The sequence below is a fragment of the Oryzias latipes genome, chromosome 2 (assembly GCF_053564925.1).
Source record: "Oryzias latipes strain Hd-rR chromosome 2, Olatipes_Hd-rR_3.1".
Lineage (NCBI taxonomy): Eukaryota > Metazoa > Chordata > Actinopteri > Beloniformes > Adrianichthyidae > Oryzias > Oryzias latipes.
In genome coordinates, this window is record NC_136238.1 from 27,653,139 (window position 1) to 27,675,241 (window position 22,103).

Below are 22,103 nucleotides of genomic sequence, written 5' to 3' on the forward strand. Positions count from 1 at the left end.
ATGGCTGCGTCTCACTTCCTGTTTACTTCGGTGACGTCACGCCCCTAAGGACCCTGGGAATTGTAGTTTTTTCCGGGTCCTTTATGATGCGCTTCTGATTCTTTTCTGCTGCGTTGTTCTGCGTCGTCCGGTTGTTTTATTTTTTTTTTTTTTTGCAGGGGTTGTGGGGTCCTTTCTGTGGTTGTGAAGGCTGGCAGACTTCGTTTGGACAGGTTTCTCATGCTGGCTGAATTTATCGTGGCTTTTAGCATTTGTTTTCTATTGCTGTTTTGTTCTTTGGGAGCTGTGTGTAAATCTTGATTGTCTTTAATTGATGCTGGCTTTATTATTATGGCGGTTCTTCTGTTTGTTTTCTTCGTTGTTGTAGCTGCTGGTTAGTTGGAATGTGAATCAGTGTCTCTTGGACCCGTCTCTGCTCTATGGACATTTTCCCTTATGATTGGTCTCTCTTATGCAGCGTCTATGGCTCATTTTATTCACTCAGCGATCCTCATTCATTGCCCCCGCACGTTCTGCTCCGCCTGTTTTTTCCCTGCTCTGTGTACCCCAGTGGGTCCTGCCCTGTCCTCAGGGACTTGCGTCGGCCGCATTAGTGAGTGTGTCGGTCTCGTCGCGGCCTTGTTTTCTCGGCTGGGGGTAGTTCGATCCTGGGCCGCGTGTTCCTGTTCTGGATTTTCGTGTTTTGCGTTTGATCTTTCCCTCTCTATGCCTGGAGTGGTTTTGTGATGACTGTTGTGTCTTCAGGCTTCCTCCACTTTTTCTCCTGTGTCTGCGCCTTCTGGTCTGGGGGAAAAGGATTTAAGAAGAGTGGTTTGTGTTTGACCGGCCGCCAGAATCTACAGCTCTGATGGTTCTTAAGGGGTCGTCCGGTTATTTCATCCTTGGAGATTATATTAAGGCTGTTTCAATATTGAATGATAGTATTGTGTCATCGGTTGACTTGGTTAATTAACACTTTGAGCAACTTCTACCCTGACCATAGGAAATATATCACTTGCGCTCTCAAGCTTAGTTCAAGAGTTAAATCTTGTGTCCACAAGTCAGTCTTCGGTCTGCCTTTTCTAAGCAGATGGCACTCTGCTAGATGCATCCCCATTTGGAGGCTTGTTATACTCCGCCTCTGAATGCTTAAGGTTCAGTCTAGCAAAAAAAAAAAAAAAAAAAAAAAAATAAATAAATAAATAAATATCAAAACCTATGATCCCTCATGGCTCTCAAGTTCTCTTTTGCAGTATCCAGTCGCCCTTGGCTAAATAAAAAATTTGAGAACCATTAATATCATATACAAGGCATCAAATCCAGCCGAGCTGTAATCCTCTGCTACGTGGGATGTTGACCTTCCTCATCTACAAATCTCCTTGGCTACTCTTCCCATCTACTACTCCTACTCCTCGATGGCCTCCTGAAGGTGCGTCCCTCTGAAACTGTCAAAGGTTACTTTTATCATTGGAATATAAAAAAAAAAAAAAAAAAAAAAAAAAAAAAAAAAAATTGGTGTTAAGATTTCGTGCAGGTCATATATTTCACTATTATTTCACTGTTGGAATTTGTAATTATGGTGGTTTCTAGGGTGCGATAAATCCACAATGGGTCTTTACCTTAACTATCTATTAAATTTCACTTTCTAAGATTTGTTTTTAAAAGCACTGTTATTTAATTTATCTCAATCATTTTGAAACTGATCAGTTTCTGGGTTATTTATATATTCTTGTAAAGACTAATACTGCTTTGTTTTTTTATCTATGCATCGCATCCTGAGCCTGCGAACCCTCACGCCCCGATCAGCTTCTCCGTTTCCAGGAAATGATGTCACCCATGCATTCCCTGATCTGGTGCTGCAACGATGACTGCTCAACGTACCTATTGCTGCACTGAAAGTGAAGGGGTGGTGGACCTCCTCTGCGTTCCAAGGACACTTCTGGCTTGAATCAATCTATGTCAGCTGCAGAATGAGTGTGAAATTCTTGGATTATGAATGTTGAAAGAAAATTATTTGTCAGGTGGAAGCCTCAAAATTTAGGTTGCTCTAAGTTGTATCAATTCAATCATTTTAATTGGTATGCCAAATGGGAGAAAACTTTGTGGCCGTTAAGCTCGTTGTGGTATTGTCGTTGGAGTTCGTAATAATGGAAGTTATTAAGCCTGCGTGAGTAGCATGCATAATGTGTATATAATGGCGTCGAGCCCGTCATAGTGTGATGGCAGCTTAGAATAATGGATTTTACTAAGCTTGTGTGAATATTATGCCAGATGAAATGTTTATGGCCGTTAACCCGTCATAGTATGTGATGGAAGCTTAAAATATGGGGTTATTTCATTCATGGCATAGGATGTCATCGGGAGCATTGTATTGGATGTAAGTTTGTGTCATCCTAGGGTCGTCCATGGCGGCTAGAATTATAGTTCCGCACAGCGTTTTGCGGGCGAGGGCTTTACGTTCTAAGATCAGGTAGGAGTACTTCTTATGTCGGCTCCCATTTCATTTCTTTCCCCCTCTCTTTGAGGTAGTATGCTCCCCTGGTGAATGGGAGCGGCCCAACGGTCAATGGTGCCGGGGTAAACACATAGCAGATACACTAGATAGCATGTTCCCTTCGTAGAGTGGTTCTCGAAGGGAGCGACCCAAAACGGTCAATGGTGCCGGGTAAACACATAGCAGATACACTAGATACCATGTTCCCTTCGTAGAGTGGTTCTCGAAGGGATCGGCCAAACGGTCAATGGTGCCGGGTAAACACATAGCAGATACACTAGATAGCATGTTCCCTTCGTAGAGTGGTTCTCGGAGGGAGCGGCCCAACGGTCAATGGTACCGGGTAAACACATAGCAGTCATACTGGAAAATGAAATGAAATGAAGTGAAAATGGAATGCAGCCAAAAACACACCTCATCTTATTTACACACTGATTATACATTCACATTTTCTTCTTCTGGATGATCTTGGCGTTGGGGGTTTTTGTTACCCTAAAGCGTAAGGAAAATAATTATCTTAAGAGAAGTCCTCCCTCAAGTAGAAGCCGCGAATGATGAGTATAAAATGCATGGTGTTTAAATTGAATCAGGTTGTGTAATCTTGTTGGCTCCCCTCCAGTCTTCTTTTTCTCTTTCTCTCTTCAGATAGTATGCTCCCCTGGTGAACGGGAGCGGCCCAACGGTCAATGGTGCCGGGTAAACACATAGCAGATACACTAGATAGCATGTTCCCTTCGTAGAGTGGTTCTCGAAGGGAGCGGCCAAACGGTCAATGGTGCCGGGTAAACACATAGCAGATACACTAGATAGCATGTTCCCTTCGTAGAGTGGTTCTCGAAGGGAGCGGCCAAACGGTCAATGGTGCCGGGTAAACACATAGCAGATACACTAGATAGAATGTTCCCTTCGTAGAGTGGTTCTCGAAGGGAGCGGCCAAACGGTCAATGGTGCCGGGTAAACACATAGCAGATACACTAGATAGCATGTTCCCTTCGTAGAGTGGTTCTCGAAGGGAGCGGCCAAACGGTCAATGGTGCCGGGTAAACACATAGCAGATACACTAGATAGCATGTTCCCTTCGTAGAGTGGTTCTCGAAGGGAGCGGCCAAACGGTCAATGGTGCCGGGTAAACACATAGCAGATACACTAGATAGTATGTTCCCTTCGTAGAGTGGTTCTCGAAGGGAGCGGCCAAACGGTTAATGGTGCCGGGTAAACACATAGCAGATACACTAGATAGCATGTTCCCTTCGTAGAGTGGTTCTCGAAGGGAGCGGCCAAACGGTCAATGGTGCCGGGTAAACACATAGCAGTCATACTGGAAAATGAAATGAAATGAAATGAAATGAAGTGAAAATGGAATGCTGCCGAAAACACACCTCATCTTATTTACACACTGATTATACATTATACATTCACATTTTCTTCTTCTTCTGGATGATCTTGGTGTTGGGGGTTGTTACCCGAAAGTGTATGGAAAAATAATTGTCTCAAGGAATTGAACGGAGCCTTATGCCAAAACGAAGTTGTGAATCAAATTGTGAATGTCATCCTAAAGATGTTGTGAAAACCTAAAGATGTCGTGAAATAAATGTTCTTCTGCAAGAGTTGTCTGACTGAAATAAGCGACACGTCGCATTTCGGGCAGACACTCGGCAGAATTGCAGGTTACTCCCCTAGGGCGGGTCTGTTAATTAACCCACCTGCTTAGCGTCCTATTTAAGTCAGGTGTACAATTGTTCATTCTCTCTTACCTTCAGCGCTCATTCTTTGCCCCTCCCTCCTCCCCGGCTTCCACCTGTGGGCTCCGTTACGGGGGTTGTTACCCGAAAGTGTATGGAAAAATAATTGTCTCAAGGAATTGAACGGAGCCTTATGCCAAAACGAAGTTGTGAATCAAATTGTGAATGTCATCCTAAAGATGTTGTGAAAACCTAAAGATGTCGTGAAATAAATGTTCTTCTGCAAGAGTTGTCTGACTGAAATATGTTATATTCCTCAATCGACTATCTACATTGTTTTGAAGCTCATCAATTTCGGTAATGCTAAAGCTAACGCTAGCGCGAATTAGCGCCGAATGTTAAAAACAAACGCTGTTGATATTACATAAAAAAACAGTGAGTTCTAACCGTAGTAATAAGTTATTAACACATTTTTAAAATGTGTTTATATATGTAGGGACTGACGAGGATAAGGAAAATCTGATCCATCTGTGGTGGAGAAAGATAGCCTGTTTGTTTTCAGGCAAGCTCGTGCCGGATGGGAGTAAGAGACACTTGATCACATTTGTATTTATTTATCATTAAACTGTAATCGTTGTCATGTCGGGGTAAAGGTTGTTGTTGAAAGAGGAGAGGAGGAAAGAGCACGAAGGGACAGAGTGACAGGAGAGTCTGTTAAGCTTACCTAAGTTTAAAATATTGTTCACAAAATGTAACGTCGTCGTTGTTTTTGCAATTTGTTTAATAAATGCAGTAACAAAAATGAGTTATTTACAGGCATTATTTAAATCTGAGCCATTTTTAACAATCTCAAAAGAATTTTCATATAAAAATCAAATGTACATATTTACATTTTCGTTTTATGTTAAAATTTATTTTTATACATCTTAACAATACTCCTGCCCTGTGTCCGAATTACCGCCCTAACTACTAAAACCCTATATAGTGCGGCACTATATAGTTCTCTATATAGTTCTCTGAATTTTCAAAGCAATAGACCTTTTTCGCAAAAACCGGAAACACGTCAGCAACGTGTAAACCTAGTTCCGGTTTGTGCTTCGCTGGCGGAGAATGGCAGAGCCTAGAGTGTTTTCGAAGAGCCTGAGTTGTGTTCCGAAGTTCATCAGCGCCGATGCGATGAAGAGTGTGAAGATGCATTCGTCCACTAAAGGAAACAAATTGGACAAGGGATATAAATTCGTCCATGAAGAGTTTATCCACCATTACCAAGGTAAGCTTCAGCTAGCTTAGCCATAGCCGCATCACCGGTAACTCTGTGTGTTTGTTTACGTCAACTGTAAATCCTGGTGTTATTTGTAATATAAGGTATAACACATCGCAGTTAATATGTTGTGTGTATGTTTTAGTGAAAAGGCATGAGATTAACATAACACCCAAAAATTTGGTGAAGCTGTAAATAAGAAATGTTAAGGTGCCCGTTTGCGTCTTCATTCTTCTTGCTGCTGACAGTTGCGGCACTTTCTTCACTTACTATTAGTATTATTTTTCTGAAAGTAGGGTGACCACACGTCCTCTTTTCCTGGACATGTCCTATTTTTCGATACTTATATGATAAAATAACATTGAACATAGATGAAATGTAATCATATTTGCTTCATGTATGCAGATCTGAACACCAATTACTCTCGATGAAATATCTCACAAACTCACTTCACTCCTCTTTTTTACAAACTCAAATCTGGTCACCCTACTGACAGTTATAGTTTCATGTTACATTGATGTAGCAACATAAGTATGTCTTAATTTTAACCTATTTAATTTCCAGACCGCACATTATTCACAGCTGGGTCAGCAGGCTGATCCACCCCCCCCCCTGGCCTGCACGAGTGGCTTGCAAAGATGGCACAGACCAAGAACACAGGTGGGTTTGTGATCAAATTATCATTATGATTTAAGAACGGATGTGTATCCATAACAACTGTAGATTATTATAAAAACACCCCCAGTAGTTATTACAGACTGTAATTTCTTTTTGCCTTTTATTTATAAGGGAATCCATCCTGAACCGGTTAGTGAGCTGGTGGTGCAAAAGCCCAAAACAGTTGGCTAAGACGGTCTGAGGTCCACACTGTACAAGGCATATACAGGTGAATAATTTAACTTTTTGTTGCTTTGTGAGAGCAAGTTAAGTTTAAATGTAAAAAAATTACATTAAATTTAAATGTAGTTATGCACTTATGTCTAACTTTTGTGTGTTGTGTTTCTCTTGTGTAGGACCACTGCCAGATCCATATCTGATGGCATCTGGAAGCAGATTATGCCAGGTGCAGCCCCAACCTCTCATGGCTGTGTTGGATGGGGTTTCTGAGATGGAATGAAAGAGAACTTGGATAGATATTATAGCAAATGCATGAATGCATACCTTAAATTACACTTATCTTGTCTTTAAAAATCAGTTCAGCCTTCTGTCTTACTGTTGATGATCTGTAATGTTCTTTTTTATTCTAAATCTTTGATGTTATTTGTGTTGTTATTAATCAGTTGTTGTTACGCATACCTAAAAATATTAAATGAGGCACAATTTTGACCAAAATTGTTTTATTTGTTCATCTAATTATTTTTGTGAAGTCAAAGTCACATTTCAACAGGAAAATATTACGAATATAACAATTATATTTAACTAGATTTTAAGAATATGTGGAAACACTAAATTTTTCCATACTATTTGCACATTATACATTATTTACATACCAAACATTAATTCACTCTTCAACACAAAAAAGTCCTTGACAATTTGCCAAAACACGGCATTTAAGCCAGATCTGATTCACACTGCCCATCAGTGTGAGCGGCACAGAGAGTCCCTGATGTGAAAGGACTTTATCCTACTGATCACTCTTTCCACTATAATTCTGAGGCGGGTAATGGCTTGGGTTTGTTCTATTTCCTCCTTGCTGATGGAGCTGAAAGCTTAAAAGGTGGAATCATGATCTCAGATCCATTGTCAGTAAGGAGGTCTTCAATGAGGAACTTTTGTCCGCCATGACATCGTCTCCTGGCTGCAGCAAAGGAACTTGGCTTCTAAGTCATGGATGTAATCCAAAGCCTCATCCAGAGCACCTGTGAAGATAAAGAAATTAAAAATCAGTCTTGATATATTTATTCTACCTTTCAACACAACACAGTAATCATGTTTTGAAAAGTATGTTAAGTATTTAATTACAAATACATTTCATTTATTTTGGTTAATGACAAAATACCCAAAATTAATTAAATACATGTAATTAAAATAGGTGAGAGCGTGAACAGCTTTTATTATATACATTAATTTTTTCAGGTAGAAATGCATTTATCCAATAACGGTACACATAGTTGACTAACGTTAACCAAACACATTATGAACAACCTTACCTGCAGGTGGGTGTGTCACGTAGTCCTGATCCATCTTTACTGCCTTAGCTTAGCCACCGTGTCGCTATCTTCACAGCATAGCTGCATAGACTGACGTTTGAGGTTCTGTCATATACTGACTCCCTTCTCAAAGGAGCAGTAAAGTTTTTCCAAGGGAAAATACTCGGGACGACACCACTCTTCAGGCGACGAACGACGCAGCCGCACCACACATCCGGAGCGAAGTTAGTAAGTGCCGGGAGCAGAGGGTGCTACCTGTGTTTACATTAAAACTATGCCCTTCCTCTCTTCAGATCGCCTATATCCATTTGGGTTTCAGGTTTGGATCCAGAGGAAAATAATGATATGAGAGGCCAGGCTGTTTTTGGTTGGAAGACGAACAGCCTGGAACATAACAGAAACTGCAACTCTTCGACTCTGCCATTCTTCATATCTGCTGCTACGCAAACAGGAAGTTGTTTTACACGTCATTGACGTATTTCCGGTCAAAAAATGCGGAAGTGTGAAAAAGGTTTATGCCGCCCCCAAGTGACAAAAACACCCCCTTAACACTGAGCGTAAATCCAGGTGAGGGCGCAAAAGAGAACTGACCGAGCAGGATCACTGCTCAGTTAGGATTTAAGCCGTTCAGTTGTAAAATACGGGGTCACTTGGTTAGAATTGCGCCATCACAGTTTTAAGGTTCACTCACTCAGTTTCTAAATACGCCCGCTTAGTTGTCTTTACGCCCTTTCAATTTTTGGCATTTATTTAATTCGATATGATTGGAGGAGGTGTGAGTCTGTGATCTGCAGGAGGAGACCAGGAGCAGGAGTTCCTGTCTGCAGACAGAAGAGGACAAACAACATCCAGAACTCACTAAGACTCTACTTTCAGGGATCAGTTCTTTAGTCTGGAACTAGAGGATTGTGTTTCTACAGAGGTTGGTCTGGCTGTCCATGATGATGAATGAAGATGTTTCCTTCAGAGCAGGAAGCTGGTGAGAAGATGAGAATCTTCTTCACTGATGAAGACTGTTCAGTGTTTCTGGATGTGACACTGAAGGAGGAAACATTGTCTGAGTGGACTGTTAGTTTGTATTAAGATTAAATATTTTTTGTTTCTTTCTATGAAAGCAGAAACCAACATTCAAGCAGAAACGTGTGCTGCAGATGCCATGTTTGCCACTAGAGGGCAGCACAGCAGCTTCAGTCTTTGTCATTGTTGCTGTGTGAGCCTGAAGGAGCTTCAAAGTGAGCTGCAGCTTGGTTCAGACAAACCTCCACATTCACACACAGATGTGATCCTGAAGAAGTCTGAACAGAACATTTCAGGAGAACTCTTCAGTCCAGAACATGAGCCTGCATTGTTCCTGAAACTGGGATCAGAGTTCTGCTCTCTGCTCCAACAGAACCACCTTCATGAGCTCCTGGTTTCTTCTGGATCCTCCAACATTCAGACGCTCTCTGACTGAGTTCATGTCTGCACAGAAACCTTCAGGATTCTCTTCTTCCACACGTCTTTCACTCTGAAACTCTCTTCTGAATGTGGATCATCTCAGTCAGACGTTCAGCAGCATCAGAGCCGTGCATGTGCTCCTCCTCATGAGTCCTGAAGCTGCACCGTCAGCTGCAGAGCTTCAGAGCTGCTTCCTTCTCAGACTTTCCACTTTCTTTGGCTCTCTGGCTCTGATGCTGCTGCTGCTGCAGAAAAACCAGCAGCTGCAGAAAAACTCTGCAGAGACTCACAGAGAGAGGATGGAGGCAGCAGATGAAGCTGCTGCAGACTGACAGCTGATGGAACTGAAGCACTTTCTACATTCTAGTTCCAAATGTTCTACAGAATCCATCAGAGGTTGAAAGTCTTCCTCAGTACTCGAGTACTTTAGTTCAGCAGCTCCTCTTTTCCTCTAAGGTGAAGCTTCATGTGGACGACTTCTTCTTTTCTCCTCTTTTCTGGAGCTTGGGCTCCATGCAGTCTGATCAGCTCTGATTTGGGCTTCAGTTGATGTTTGTGATCAGGAACTCTGGATTCTTCTTAGAAGGAGACGTTCTGCCTCTTTAGCAGAGAGCAGAACGTTGATCTGATCTGTTGGAAGCCACTCCATCCTGAAGCTGCACTGCTGAGTTCCTGTCCACCAGGGGGCAGTGTTACGGCTTTGCCTGCCTTATTATTCTGCTCATCTGTCAGGTTGGGACTTCCAACACACAAACATTTGACCTTTAAAACCAGTAGAACCAGACTGGAAAAGCTCAAAAAGTTCTAAAAACCTCTTGAAAAATGCAAAACTATATGAACCAACAGAAATAAAAGGTTGATGCTGGTCAGACGTGCACACACAGGACCCTAGGGGGGTTTGAATACCTGCCCTTTCTGCCTCCTAGAATCATGGGGAATCACGTCTCCATGTCTGGATCCTTCAGATTCTCTCCGTTCAGTGATCTTCTCTCCTGATGAGTCTGAAAGACGGACGCTTCCGCCGTCTTTCTGTCTCTCTGAGCGACTTTGAAGGTTTGCTGTCCCATGTTAACCCCAGATGAAAACTACAAACCAGAATCAAATCAGGGACCTTTTTCTGATGGTCTCCATGGAAACCAGAAAGCTAAAGTTCAGGAGATGATTAGGCTGTCTTTCCATCAGCAGCAGCTCTCTGTCTGGCCGCCAGCTCTCCTCCTGGAGCCGCATAGCCAGATCAATGCTCCAGCTCCATGGGCCTTGGTAACCCTATCATCTGGGTCACTGTCTGGGGCGTCGCCCTAGGCTTGGTAACCGTAGGGTTACCAAGTCGAGCGTAATTATGCTAACTTATATCTGGTCTTTTGGAACTGACATACCCAGAGTTAGCAAGTTCAGGCGGATTTCAGCCAGAGTTCAGGTTTAAAGTCAGACAAACATGCTTTATGGAAGACCCCTGGTGCTGTGCACCTGAAGGAGGCATGCTCAAATGAACCACAATAGACATAGCTTTTAGAAAAGGGTGCTTATTCAAAAGCTCACCTTTTACTACAGAGGTCCAATTTCCTTTATCTGGTTTGTTTTCCAAAACTACAAGGGGGTGTGATCCAGCTAGGCTCCCCCTACAAAACTCCAGCTTAAAAGATGAAATCCTGATAATGCTCATTTAATTAGTGGTTACAAATGGGAGTACAAATTCAAATTAAAAAAAAGAAAATTTACAAGAATAAATGTTTCATGTAGCTTTGGAAAATACTTTTTTTAAAGGCCCCACAGTCATTTTACAGAATAAAAATCTTAAATGTCAGGAAAAAAGAAACATCATTTCTGAAATACAATTGGTCTCTTCCAGTCTTTGGCACCAGCTTCTTGTGTATGAACATGTCCCTTTTGTGGCAGTGACTCATCCAGCCACGTCACTCTGTACATCTCTGCATGTAGGAGACCATGACACGCCCCCTTCCACTGTGGGGACGCAGGTTTCCTGCTTCAGATTCCCCATCAATCATCTGTGTCACTGTCCTGGGCGTCGCCAGACTGGGCACCTTTTGATTAAATGGAAGAAAAAAAAAGACATTTAAACTAGGGTCAAAGGCCTTGTGTGCTTAGAAGTGAGAAGGCTGTAAAAAAATACAAAGATAGAATAAAGAATATATAATTACCTCTTTCTGCAAGAGGCCACTTCAGTGATGCGTCATCAAAGTCTGGAGGGAGGTTTTGGATGAGGAACTCCTTCTTCAGCAACTGCTGGACGAGAGTTCGTCTTGTTGGCGCGTGTGGACACCATCTGAACAGCTCCCTGTAGTCCCAGACTCTGCCCTGCCGAGTCCAAAGCTCAGTTGAGTCCTTTGCTCGTTGAAGCTCAGCCTGACGCTCTTCTGGGGACTTGTCCTTCATGCAGACTCGAGCAAGGTGTCTTGCGAGGGTTTCCGTGGCCTTAACACAGAGCGGGCAGTGGAGGATGCGACGGTCAGGCTTCCTGTAGCAGAGGTGAAACATTTAAAAAATAACAAGGGCTAAAACATTTAAATACAGGACTAAATGTACCCAAAGCAGGACTAAAAGTGGACCAAACAGGACTAAATGTACCCAAAGCAGGAGTAAAAGTGGATCAAACTTTTTAAACTTGTTCTTTTACTGTAAAACCAGGATAAAACTCAAATTATACCAGAAAAAAGCTCCCTAAATGTTTTTTAAAGTTACTTACTTGTTGGCAGACATCTTGTTTTCAAAATCAGGATCTTTTCTGCCAAAGAGGAGCTCTTTGGAAGAATCTTTGAGCAGACACAGCAATGCTGTAAAATCAGCAATCAAATCAATTAAAAATGCGTCAAGGAGAAAGATCTTGTCTGTAGTCAGCAGAAAGGTCTGTAGACTCAACAGTTGATGGAAGAATGAGACAGCAGGAGAAAACTAGCTTCTTTTATGCTAAAAACCTGGCTAGTCAGGTTCAATGTGATGTAAATTTAAGGTAGGAGTGGTCAAGACTGAACCCACCAATGAAAAGTCAACTTCTTTGTCTGGCCTATAGCTCATGTAAGGGCTATTCATGGTGGGGGGAGGCAGAAAGGTGTGACATTCCAGCAGAAGTTGGTCACAACAACTTCAAACATTGTACTTTTAAAACAAAGTTTTACTTTGAACTCAATGTAAATGAAATGTTCACAGTGAGCAAATCACGTCTTGTTTGGATTCTTAGTGAAAGGCGAGTAAAGAAACATTTTTGTTACAACAGACTTTCACTCAGAATCCAACCCAACATCCTTGTTGTTTGTGTTTCTGATATGCTGGTACAAAACGAAATAGTTTAAACTTATTCTAACATGTGAAGCTTTTAAGGTAAATGTGATGAATTAGTCAGTGAATTTTGTGAAATCAGTTTTGTTTTTTGTGAAATTGATAGAATGTTTTTTGTGTCTGGGGAGCTGAAGCTCCCAGACTCCAGAAGGACAAAGACACCCTCCCTCCCTCCCTCCCTCCCTCCCACCTCCTGACTGACTGACACCACAGAGGGAGGCAACAGTCCCATGGAGACCAGCTCTGATGGAGAACCACAAGAACCTGGAAGGAGAACGGCAGCAAGAACAGTCCTCCCTTTTGGGGGAGATCTCCTCACTCACAGAGACCCTCAAGAAGGAGGAGGAGGAGGAGAAAATGATGCTTTCAAAGACCTTGATGGACACATTCAATCAGATCAAAGAGAAGATTGAAAACCTGCAGAAACCAAAACCCAAGAAGAAATCTGGAATGCAGAGATTCCTTCAGTTTTTCCAAAGATCTGAAAGACAGAATTGATCCAAACTGGATTGATTTTGGTTCTTTGAGTTTTTCTACATTTGACAGAAATCAAAGTGGGAGGAGTCATCTTTATGAAGTCCATCAGAATCCTAGAAAGAAGTTCTAGATCATATATATCTATACATCCTTGATTGTAAATGATGGATCTAAAGTAGAAAAGAAGTCAAAGTGCTGACTCAGCACAGATCAAAGGAGACACAGATGATTTCCTGGAATGAAGAAAACATCAAACATCATGATGTGATCTGGAACTGAGCTGTTCTTCAGAAGATCCTCCCAAACATGGAAACTGTTGCTGCAACACGTGAAGGTTTGCTTCTGTTGCTAGTGAGATCTGATGGATCAGAACCAGACTTCTGTCAGCTGGAACTGGGGCTTCTTCCAGACCATGTGACCTCAAAGTTCCAACATGGTTTCAATGAAATGTGGAGGTTTTCCAGGAAACGTTGCTGCAGTTCCTCCGTCTCATCAAATGAGAGATTTCTCTGCACTAAAGAAGAAAATCTTCTAGAACAGCTTCAAGCTGCAGAAAAACTTTCCATCATTCTGAGGACATTTCTTTAGGCTTCATGTGAAGAAAACAAACTGTTTGAAAATATGAAACAAAGATGTTTCTAGAAGCTGCAGATGCAGTTACAAAGAACAGTCAGCAGGTGTCTCACTGTGGGAGTCTTTGGAGTTGAAAAATGACTTTTCTTTGGGGAAATTCATTTGGATGAAAGACAAACAGGAAGAGACATCCAAACTGGATTGATTTTAGTTCTTTGAGTTTTTCTACAGTAACCAAAGTAGGAGGAGTCATCTTTATGAAGTCCATCAGAATCAGAATTCCTCATAATTTTTGATGGCTTTATATTCTCCATACGCCGTGAAGAAATGAATGTTTTCTATTGCATCTTTTTATTACTTGAGGTTTAGTGTGCTTTAGTGTGTCGTAAACTCTTTTTGAACTCTAAAGAATTGTTCTTCTGTGACATTCCTTTTTGGTTTATGACTGCAGCAGGCAAACTTTCCCCTGTTCAGACCTTCCTGTAGAATTAGGAAATTATACTGGCCAGAATTTTATTATCTGTTCAAAGGATTCAAACCCTGGGAAAAGAGCTATAAAACCTATCTCATGTCGAAGAGGAGCTGACCTGTGGCCCAGCGCCTTACTCTGGAATTTCTGCTGTCCAAACTGAGCGTGTGCAGATGTGGTGGCCATTTTGGTGACGTGCACCTCCAAATATGGAAGCAGGCGGCGCCTCTGTCAGCCAATCAGAGCGTCCAGGGGAGGAGTTTGGCCGCCAAGATGTGTCCAGGAGGAGGACATTTGATTCGCCATTGAAAAGAGTCTGCTCGGAGGAATTTCTTTGTCTCTCAGTCAGCCTGCATTCTACAGCGCATGTAGCTTCTTGTGCATTTGCAGATAATATAGACTGAGAACCCAGATGATCTCTTTTAATTTGTTCTAGAACTATTGTTGAAAAATTGTTTGAATTGAAAATTTTGTGTATTTCTATCCGGTCGAATCCTGGTTTAATTCTCCTGACTTTGGAACACGCATGGAAAGATCTGCAAAGCGCACAGATTCTTTCCTACAGCCATCATTATAATCTCAGACTCTGTCTCACTGAAGTGTAGCGCTCTCTCTCTTTTTTTCTCCACGCGTTTTCAAGGTGACTCTTAGAATGTCTTCATGTACTTGCCATGCACGTGCATTAACCCAGGGTTACCAACTCATATCCGGTCTTTTAGAACCGACATACCCAGAGTAAGCAAGTTCAGGTGGATTTCAGCCAGAGTTCAGGGTTAAAGTCAGCCTAGTTTAAATATGCTTCCTGGAATACCCCCCTGGTTATTTTAGTGGAGTTTTAACCACCAAATGTGTTGTTTTTTTTATTAAAAGAGTTCTGGATCTTCCTTCAACGTTGGAGTCTGGTCCTGCATTTGGGTCATCCTGATATACCGTAACAAAGCCTCTTTTCTGTGCTGCAGAATCAGCTGATTCAAAGTGATTATGTTATTATATTATTTTCTCTCCTTAGTAGGGATGTGATTATTATAGAAAATGTATGTTTTAATATCTTATTTTTCATTATGTTACAGCTTTATCTTTAGTGTGAAGTTAACTCATTTTGAACTATCTAGACTTATAGTCCTGTGACATTCCTTTATGGTTTATGGTGCCAGTATCCTGTGAAGAAATAGGATGTTCTTTGTGCAAAGTTAGGAGTTTTCCATAGGTGCCATAAATATGCCATGGGCTACATCCGTACCATCTGGATTTAAGGTTCTTCCCCTGGGAAAGTGTGAATATTCATGTTCTCATGTGGAAGTTGAAGCTGATCTCCCCCTAAAGCTGGGAGGAGCGAACTCTGAGGCTGATACTCCAGCTATTGGCCAGTGAGAGCAGGAAGGACATCTGCCGACGAATCAGAGCGACCAGGGGCAGAGGAGCAGCGGCCATGATCTTTCCGGAAGGCGGAGATTCAAACACATGTTAAAAGGACTGTTTAAAGTTTTCCATTGCTCTCAAGACAATCTACGAGTAATTCCCACGTAACTTGTGCGTCAGTAATGTTTTAATCTGTGCTAGAACTATTGTCAGGGAAATAAACTTAGTGTGTTTTTAATCCGGTTGAATCCTTGTTTGCTTCACTCTCAACTACTGAACACGCATGTATGGAAAGAACTGAAAAGCGAAGATTTCTTTCCTACATTATGTAATCATAACCCTACTAAGGAGAGAAAATGAACAGGACTACCAGCACTGTAAAACACAATGATCATTTCATATCAATAAAAGATCATATTTCGCCTGAATAATAAATTATGCAACCCAAAGTGTAAAATTAATTAAAACACAACATTGTGCATTTTTATTTCCACTGTTCTTATTTGCAGTGAGAAGGCCATTTGATATATTTGGTTCTTTACTGCACTGTTTATCTAAGTTATTACATTGAAGTGAGTAAATTATTACAAAGACGCAGTAGTATTTTTTTAACATTTAATTTTAGTGTTCCAAATAACGCTACATGCATCAGTCCACTCCATGAAGCAGTCGGGGAAGAAAAAACAGCTACACACACGTGTCAGACAGTTAGCCAACTCCAGCTTTTATACTTGCATCAACTTAAAAAAAATAATATCTAGCACATTCTCAATATTAACAAGGAAATCATACATTTTAAATAGAATTTTTCCTTAAAGTAAATACAAAAACAAGTTGAAGTAATTACAGAGACATATAAGCAACATTTTTCTTGGCTTCATCATGCACAAGCATGCTAGCTCGTTAGCTTGCTATATCGTCCAACTTGTGGTTAGCTTATTAAAAAAAAATTGAAAAACAATCTTCAACTCAACAGGATATCTCTTTAAACACAACTCTGTTTGAAAATCTTTAGAATACTCCTTCAGTGTCGTTTAATGCCAAGTTACTATTTCTGTATGTGTTCCAGAAGCACACTGATGTCCTCTCATCTCACCGTGTCATCGCAGATGGAAAAAACCTTGAGAAATATGGAGGGATATTTCTGCCACCACGTTGCACACAAAACTTTCTAAGTTGTAAGTGAAAATATTAAATATTTGCTTTTTAATAATTTTTTATTCTGCTTGACTTTTTTTTGCTTTCAAAAACGTTTTTTGCGTTTGCAAAATGCATGTTTTTACATGCATTGTGTCAAATCTCGCTTTTGTCCTATCTTTGATTTTGCTGACCACTTTGAGCGCTACTTAGCGTGATACTTAGCGTGCCACTGCCAGCGCCAAAAAAGTTTTCGCATGCGTTGTGTCATCTCACTTTTTTCCTATATTTGATTTTGCTGAAAATTATACAACAAAAAGGGGTTAATACAAATCTACACTCTGGCTTCTAAAGTTCTATAACCTCTTTTTGTGATAGTAAAACCTGTCCAACACAAAAGGCCTGCAGCTCTAATCTGTTTGCTCAGTTGTTCCACAAGTGGAAAAATAAATAAATAAATAAAATAAAAAAACTTGCGGTTAACATTAGTTCTGTCTGGGCACAAAGTTAATACATTGGGGAACAAAAACAACAACAAAAAAAAAAATTAAAAACCAAAACGGTACAAAGGTGAACCGAACCAAAACTGCCATACCGAAACAGTTTGGTACAACTACGTTTCAACAGTACGGTACAACTACCCCTATTACATGACCTAACAAAGTAACGTAAATTCCGGACTAATTACAAGCCAATTACAAGCCGCACCCACCCATTTTCACGTGTTTAACTACTTTTATACATACACAAGCCGCGTCAGAGTACAAGCCGCATGTATTAGGGAACATGGTCATTCTGACACATCTATTCTGTTCACAAGTTCCTCAGTTATGTTTTTTTTTTTGTTTGTTTTGTTTTTTACTTATTGACAATCTAGGTATCATACATAAAATTACAAACAGTAACCATATAATCAACATTACATCCCTCAGTTATGATGAGGAAATTTATATCCTCGATCCCCCATTTCCCATGAGTCTTAGGGGCTAAAGGCGGGGCCAACGCCCGTCTCGCCACACTGTTGTACGTGTTTAAGAATGAGCAAGGAGCAGCAGTGGATGGAGGGGTGAACGGGAACAGCTCTCCTTCCGCTTGTGTCGCGGCATCATTATGGTGGTAACGGGGCTGGTTAAAAAAACACACCAGTAAAATAAAGCAGCGACGACTGAAAAGCGCGTGCCTCAGCGCGATACCAGCGCTTCAGAGCGGCGTGTGCGTCAGAAGTTTCCTTCCACAACAAACACTGTTGCTCCGCGGACGCCTCTGCGCTCCGCGCTCGCCCCGCGCGCTACTTGTCTCCCCTTTCTATTTTCTCCGACACCCCTGGCCAGGGCGGCTCCAGGGAGGAGCGCTTCATCCACATTGCGCCGGTGGACAGAGCAAATCGTGTCTGTGCAGAGCAATCGGACTTAATACTGAGCGTTTTGTGGATGAGGGGCGGATGAGTTGTTACGTGTGGGAGCCTTCAAACTGCCATCGGTCCCGCAGCTCTATGTGATCGAGCAGCAGGAGAACATGTCTCCAGCTCACACGGAGGCTGTGGGTCGGTGTGAGCTTTTCAATGCAAAAATCCGCTCAGTCCTTAGAAACCGTAAAAACGATCACGTCGATTTGTGTTTCCAGTCGTGTCCCGACAAAATAAAGGCTGATGTTATTCGCACATATTTACGTGCAGCCAGCCAAGTCACTATGACTCTTAGGTAAATTCACTCCTGAGCATGCGCTGTTCTCTCCGTCACGCAGCTGACCGGCTTTTCCAAACCCGTTGGTGATGGTGGATTTTTTCATGCTGCTTTTAACGATTGCTTTTAACTTGAAAGCTGCATCATATTGTAGTGGCGATCACGTGCACGTCTGGTCTAATGGAACCAAAGGATTCTGGGATGCGGCCGGGCATGCGTGTTTCTTTTTGTTGAACCATGACTGAAGTGTCTGAGACCTGAAGTGAGGTCCATGCTGTTTGGCTGCTTAGAGGTGCGTTCAAAAATAAGTGGCTTGTTGCTTGGAGTTGGATAGAGAATTCAAACCATTCAGAGTCCGAAAGTACAAACATGGCGGCTGCCAATTAAATCCATAAATTAGCAGCGTCAGTGAATAAGCCGCAGGGCTGTAAGCGCAGGAAAAAAGTAGCGGCTTATAGTCCGGCAAATTACGGTATATACTGCAGTCACTACTTTGTGTTTAAATATTTATTAAATGTTCACTGATCACATTAAAAGTGTTAGAAATAAAGATGTAAAAAAACATTTCAACCATAATGAAGACATTCAAGAATTAGCTCTAATGACTCAAAACAACTCATTTCTATTTCCAGGTACATGTAAAACAATTTATTTTGTGAAAAAGTTGTACATATTTTGTCAGCAGTAAAACTCTAATATCATTACACAAAGACTCAAATGTATTGATCATTACGTTTTTTTGCTTTTGATGTAGAGATGAAAACCTAAAAGAAAATTCCTAGAAAGTAGGAATATCATATTATAACAATACATTTGTAGAAAACTTCATTTCTACACATTAAATACTCACTTGTGCCTCCCTCTAATGAAGTTACTTCATCAAAATGGTATGGAGGCCATCAGATTTTTCCCTCCTGTAAAATAAAGTCTTTGACTGTGGTGCAGAGGTTGAGGTATCGACCTCTTATCAGAAAAGTTTAGAATTTAGAGTTTACACTAACTCCTTTATTACATTTTTTGTGAAGAGAAAGTCTTGTGAGTTCTCATGTGTGTCTTAAGACTAGATCTCCAACTAAAACTTGAATTACAGTCTTCGCCTTTGAGACCTTTGAGAGGTTAGTGCTTCAGCAACTGAGGCCACAAGTGCAGCATGTCCAAGATCCACTGCAGTTCGCATACAGGGAGAGAGTAGGGGTGGAGGATGCAATCCTCTACTTGCTACATCGCACCTATTCCCACCTGGATGAAGGAGGCGGCGCTGTGAGAATGCTTTTCTTTGACTTCTCCTGTGCCTTTAACACCATCCATCCTCACCTGCTGCAGGAGAAGCTCACTAGAATGACTGTGCAACCATTCTTGGTGTCCTGGATCATGGACTTTCTGACCAACAGGCAGCAGTATGTCCGCATGGAGGGGCCTGTCTCCAGTACCCTCAGCTGCAGTGTAGGGGCACCACAGGGGACTGTGCCGTCTCCTCTTCTTTTCACGCTGTATACATCCGACTTCCGCTATAACACCTCAACCTGCCACATGCAGAAGTTTTCGGACGATACAGCTATTGTGGCTTACATCAAAGGAGAAGAGGAGGGGGAGTACAGGCGGCTGGTTGAGGACTTTGTGGCCTGGTGCAGGGAGAATAAGCTGCAGCTGAACATCCAGAAGACCAAGGAGATGGTTCTGGATTTCAGAAGGAAAGCCCGAACTCCTCAGCCCGTGTAGATAGAGATAGAGGGAGAAAGTGTGGAGATGGTACAGACCTACAAGTACCTGGGGGTTGTGTTGGACCACAAGCTGGACTGGACTACCAACACGGACCAGCTTTACAAGACGACCCAATCCAGGCTGTACTTTCTCCGGAGGCTGCGCTCCTTTAACATCTGCACTAAACTGCTCCACATGTTTTATAAGTCAGTGCAGTGATGGAAAGTGCTCTCCTCTATGCTGCTGGGTGCTGGTGCAATACCAGCAAGAAGAACATCTGCAGGCTCAACAAGATCATCAAGAGGGCAAGCTCTGTGGTGGGACTGAAGCTGGATCTTGTGGAGGAGGTGGCAAAACAAAAAAACTCTGACCAGGTTCAGGGCCATCATGAGGAATATCTCATATCCCCTACATGAGGCCTTCACCAGCAGGAGGAGCACTTTCAGCAACAGACTGCTGTCCCAGCGCAGCTCCACAGAAAGACTGAAGCAATCTTTTGTTCCTCGTGCCATCAGGCAATACAATTCTCTGGCAGGGCATCTTAGAAGCAATTTCTTGTAATTCTTGTTTTTATTTATTAATTTTATTTCATTTTCTACCCACTGTTTTTTATATTATTAATCTTTTTATCTATTAATCTTTTTAGTCTTTTGCTATTTTTACTATTTTTATTGTTTTTAATATGTGTATGTGTTTTATGAGTGTGAGCAGATGGCCATTTTTAAATTTCCTCAGGGATTATTAAAGACCTTTTCTATTCTATTCTATTCTATTCTATTCTATTCTATTCTATTCTATTCTATTCTATTCTATTATATTCTATTCGCAAGAAAAAGGCTTTTCTCCAGTGTGAATTCTCATGTCTTTTTTGAGATGAGATATATGACTAAAACTTGTATCACATTACTTACAAGAAAAAGGCCTCTCTCCTGTGTGAATTCTCATGTGTTTTTTGAGATTAGACATTTGACTAAAACTCTTTCTACATTCTTTACAAGAAAAAGGCTTTTCTCCTGTATGAGTTCTCATGTGTGTTTTGAGATGGGATATACAACTAAAACTTGTATCACATTCTTTACATGAAAAAGGCTTTTCTCCTGTATGAGTTCTCATGTGTGCTTTGAGATGAGATGGATCATTAAAACTTTTTTTACATTCTTTACAAGAAAAAGGCCTCTCTCCTGTGTGAATTCTCATGTGTGCTTTGAGACTACATACACGACTAAAACTTTTTTTACATTCTTCACAAGAAAATGGCCTCTCTCCTATGTGAGTTCTCATGTGTTTTTTGAGATTAGATATTTGACTAAAACTTTTTTTACATTCTTCGCAAGAAAAAGGCTTTTCTCCTGTGTGAATTCTCATATGTTTTTTGAGATTAGACATTTGACTAAAACTCTTTCTACATTCTTTACAAGAAAAAGGCTTTTCTCCTGTGTGAGTTCTCATGTGTGTTTTGAGATGAGATATTTGATTAAAACTCTTACTACATTCTTTACAAGAAAATCTCTTATCTCCTGCATGGATTCTTGCGTGAATTCTGAACAGAGATTTGTTACTAAAGCTTTTACCACATTCTTTACAGATATAACATCTTTCATCAGACCCAGTTTCCATGTAGTCAGAAGGTTTAGTAATGATTCTTGAGTTTTTACCAGACTTGATAGAGGAAAGTCTCTCTTCTTTTTGAGATTGTTTGTATTTCTTACCAAGATTTGCCTTCTTGGGATTTTTTCTAACATCAGAGTCACACTGACCTGGTGACATGTGAGAGCTGTCCTCATTTTGGACATGACTTATGTCTCTTCTCTTCCTCTGATCTCTGTTCTGTGGGTCTGTCTCTTCATCTGTAGTTGATGTTGATTCTGTCTCCTCATCTGTAGTTGATGTTGATTCTTCATGTTGGTTTCCTTCTTCATCCTGACTATCAGTTACATTAAAGTCCTGCTGTTCTTCTTTAATCTGTGGAGGTTCTGGTTCCTCCTGTTCCTCTTTAATCCGTGGAGGTTCTGGTTCCTCCTGTTCCTCTTGAATTTCCTCCAGTTCCTCTTTCATCTGTGGAGGTTCTGGTTCCTCCTGTTCCACTCTGAAGTTCCTCTGCTGGTTGCAGAGATCTTCCTCTTCAGTCATCCAATGCTGGGGGAGGACTGCAGGGACACAAAAACAAAATTTAAACATTTTCTTTATACCTTTTATAGTTGATACCTTTTATATGTTTCCAGGACTTTTGGGTTTTTTTCAAGCATCAAACTCTGTGATCATTGGAGAAAATGTCTGAGGAGTCTGGAGGACCAGAAGAGACTCATTTAAATAAATAAATTGGATATAAAATAATTGAATAAATGCGTCATTCATTCATTTAAATTGTCAATAAATAAATAAATTTGAAATCAAAACATAAATGTTTT

At 41.2% G+C, this 22,103-nt stretch overlaps 3 protein-coding genes, 1 long non-coding RNA gene and 1 other non-coding gene across 5 annotated transcripts in view; 2 read left to right on the forward strand and 3 right to left on the reverse strand.

Moving 5' to 3' along the window:
• Window positions 1–22,103, reverse strand: part of LOC144986855 (uncharacterized) — a 265,622-nt gene that overhangs the window by 236,833 nt on the left and 6,686 nt on the right. The gene's annotated exons all lie outside the window — the stretch shown is intronic.
• LOC144987094 (uncharacterized) overlaps window positions 1–22,103 on the reverse strand; it is a 270,314-nt gene that overhangs the window by 31,425 nt on the left and 216,786 nt on the right. The gene's annotated exons all lie outside the window — the stretch shown is intronic.
• On the forward strand, window positions 5,160–6,748 carry LOC144988093 (uncharacterized). The gene is made up of 4 exons (XR_013651875.1): window positions 5,160–5,425; window positions 5,981–6,076; window positions 6,206–6,302; window positions 6,430–6,748. It is a non-coding gene; the product is annotated as an uncharacterized LOC144988093 (long non-coding RNA).
• LOC144990742 (small nucleolar RNA U3) lies at window positions 8,427–8,632 on the forward strand. The gene has a single exon (XR_013654698.1). It is a non-coding gene; the product is annotated as a small nucleolar RNA U3 (small nucleolar RNA).
• On the reverse strand, window positions 10,507–11,910 carry LOC144988000 (uncharacterized). The gene is made up of 3 exons (XM_078938017.1): window positions 11,708–11,910; window positions 11,163–11,479; window positions 10,507–11,045 (listed from the first exon to the last, which is right to left on the reverse strand). Exons 1-3 carry the CDS (start codon window positions 11,719–11,721, stop codon window positions 11,002–11,004), a joined length of 375 nt encoding a protein of 124 aa, XP_078794143.1. The 5' UTR covers window positions 11,722–11,910; the 3' UTR covers window positions 10,507–11,001.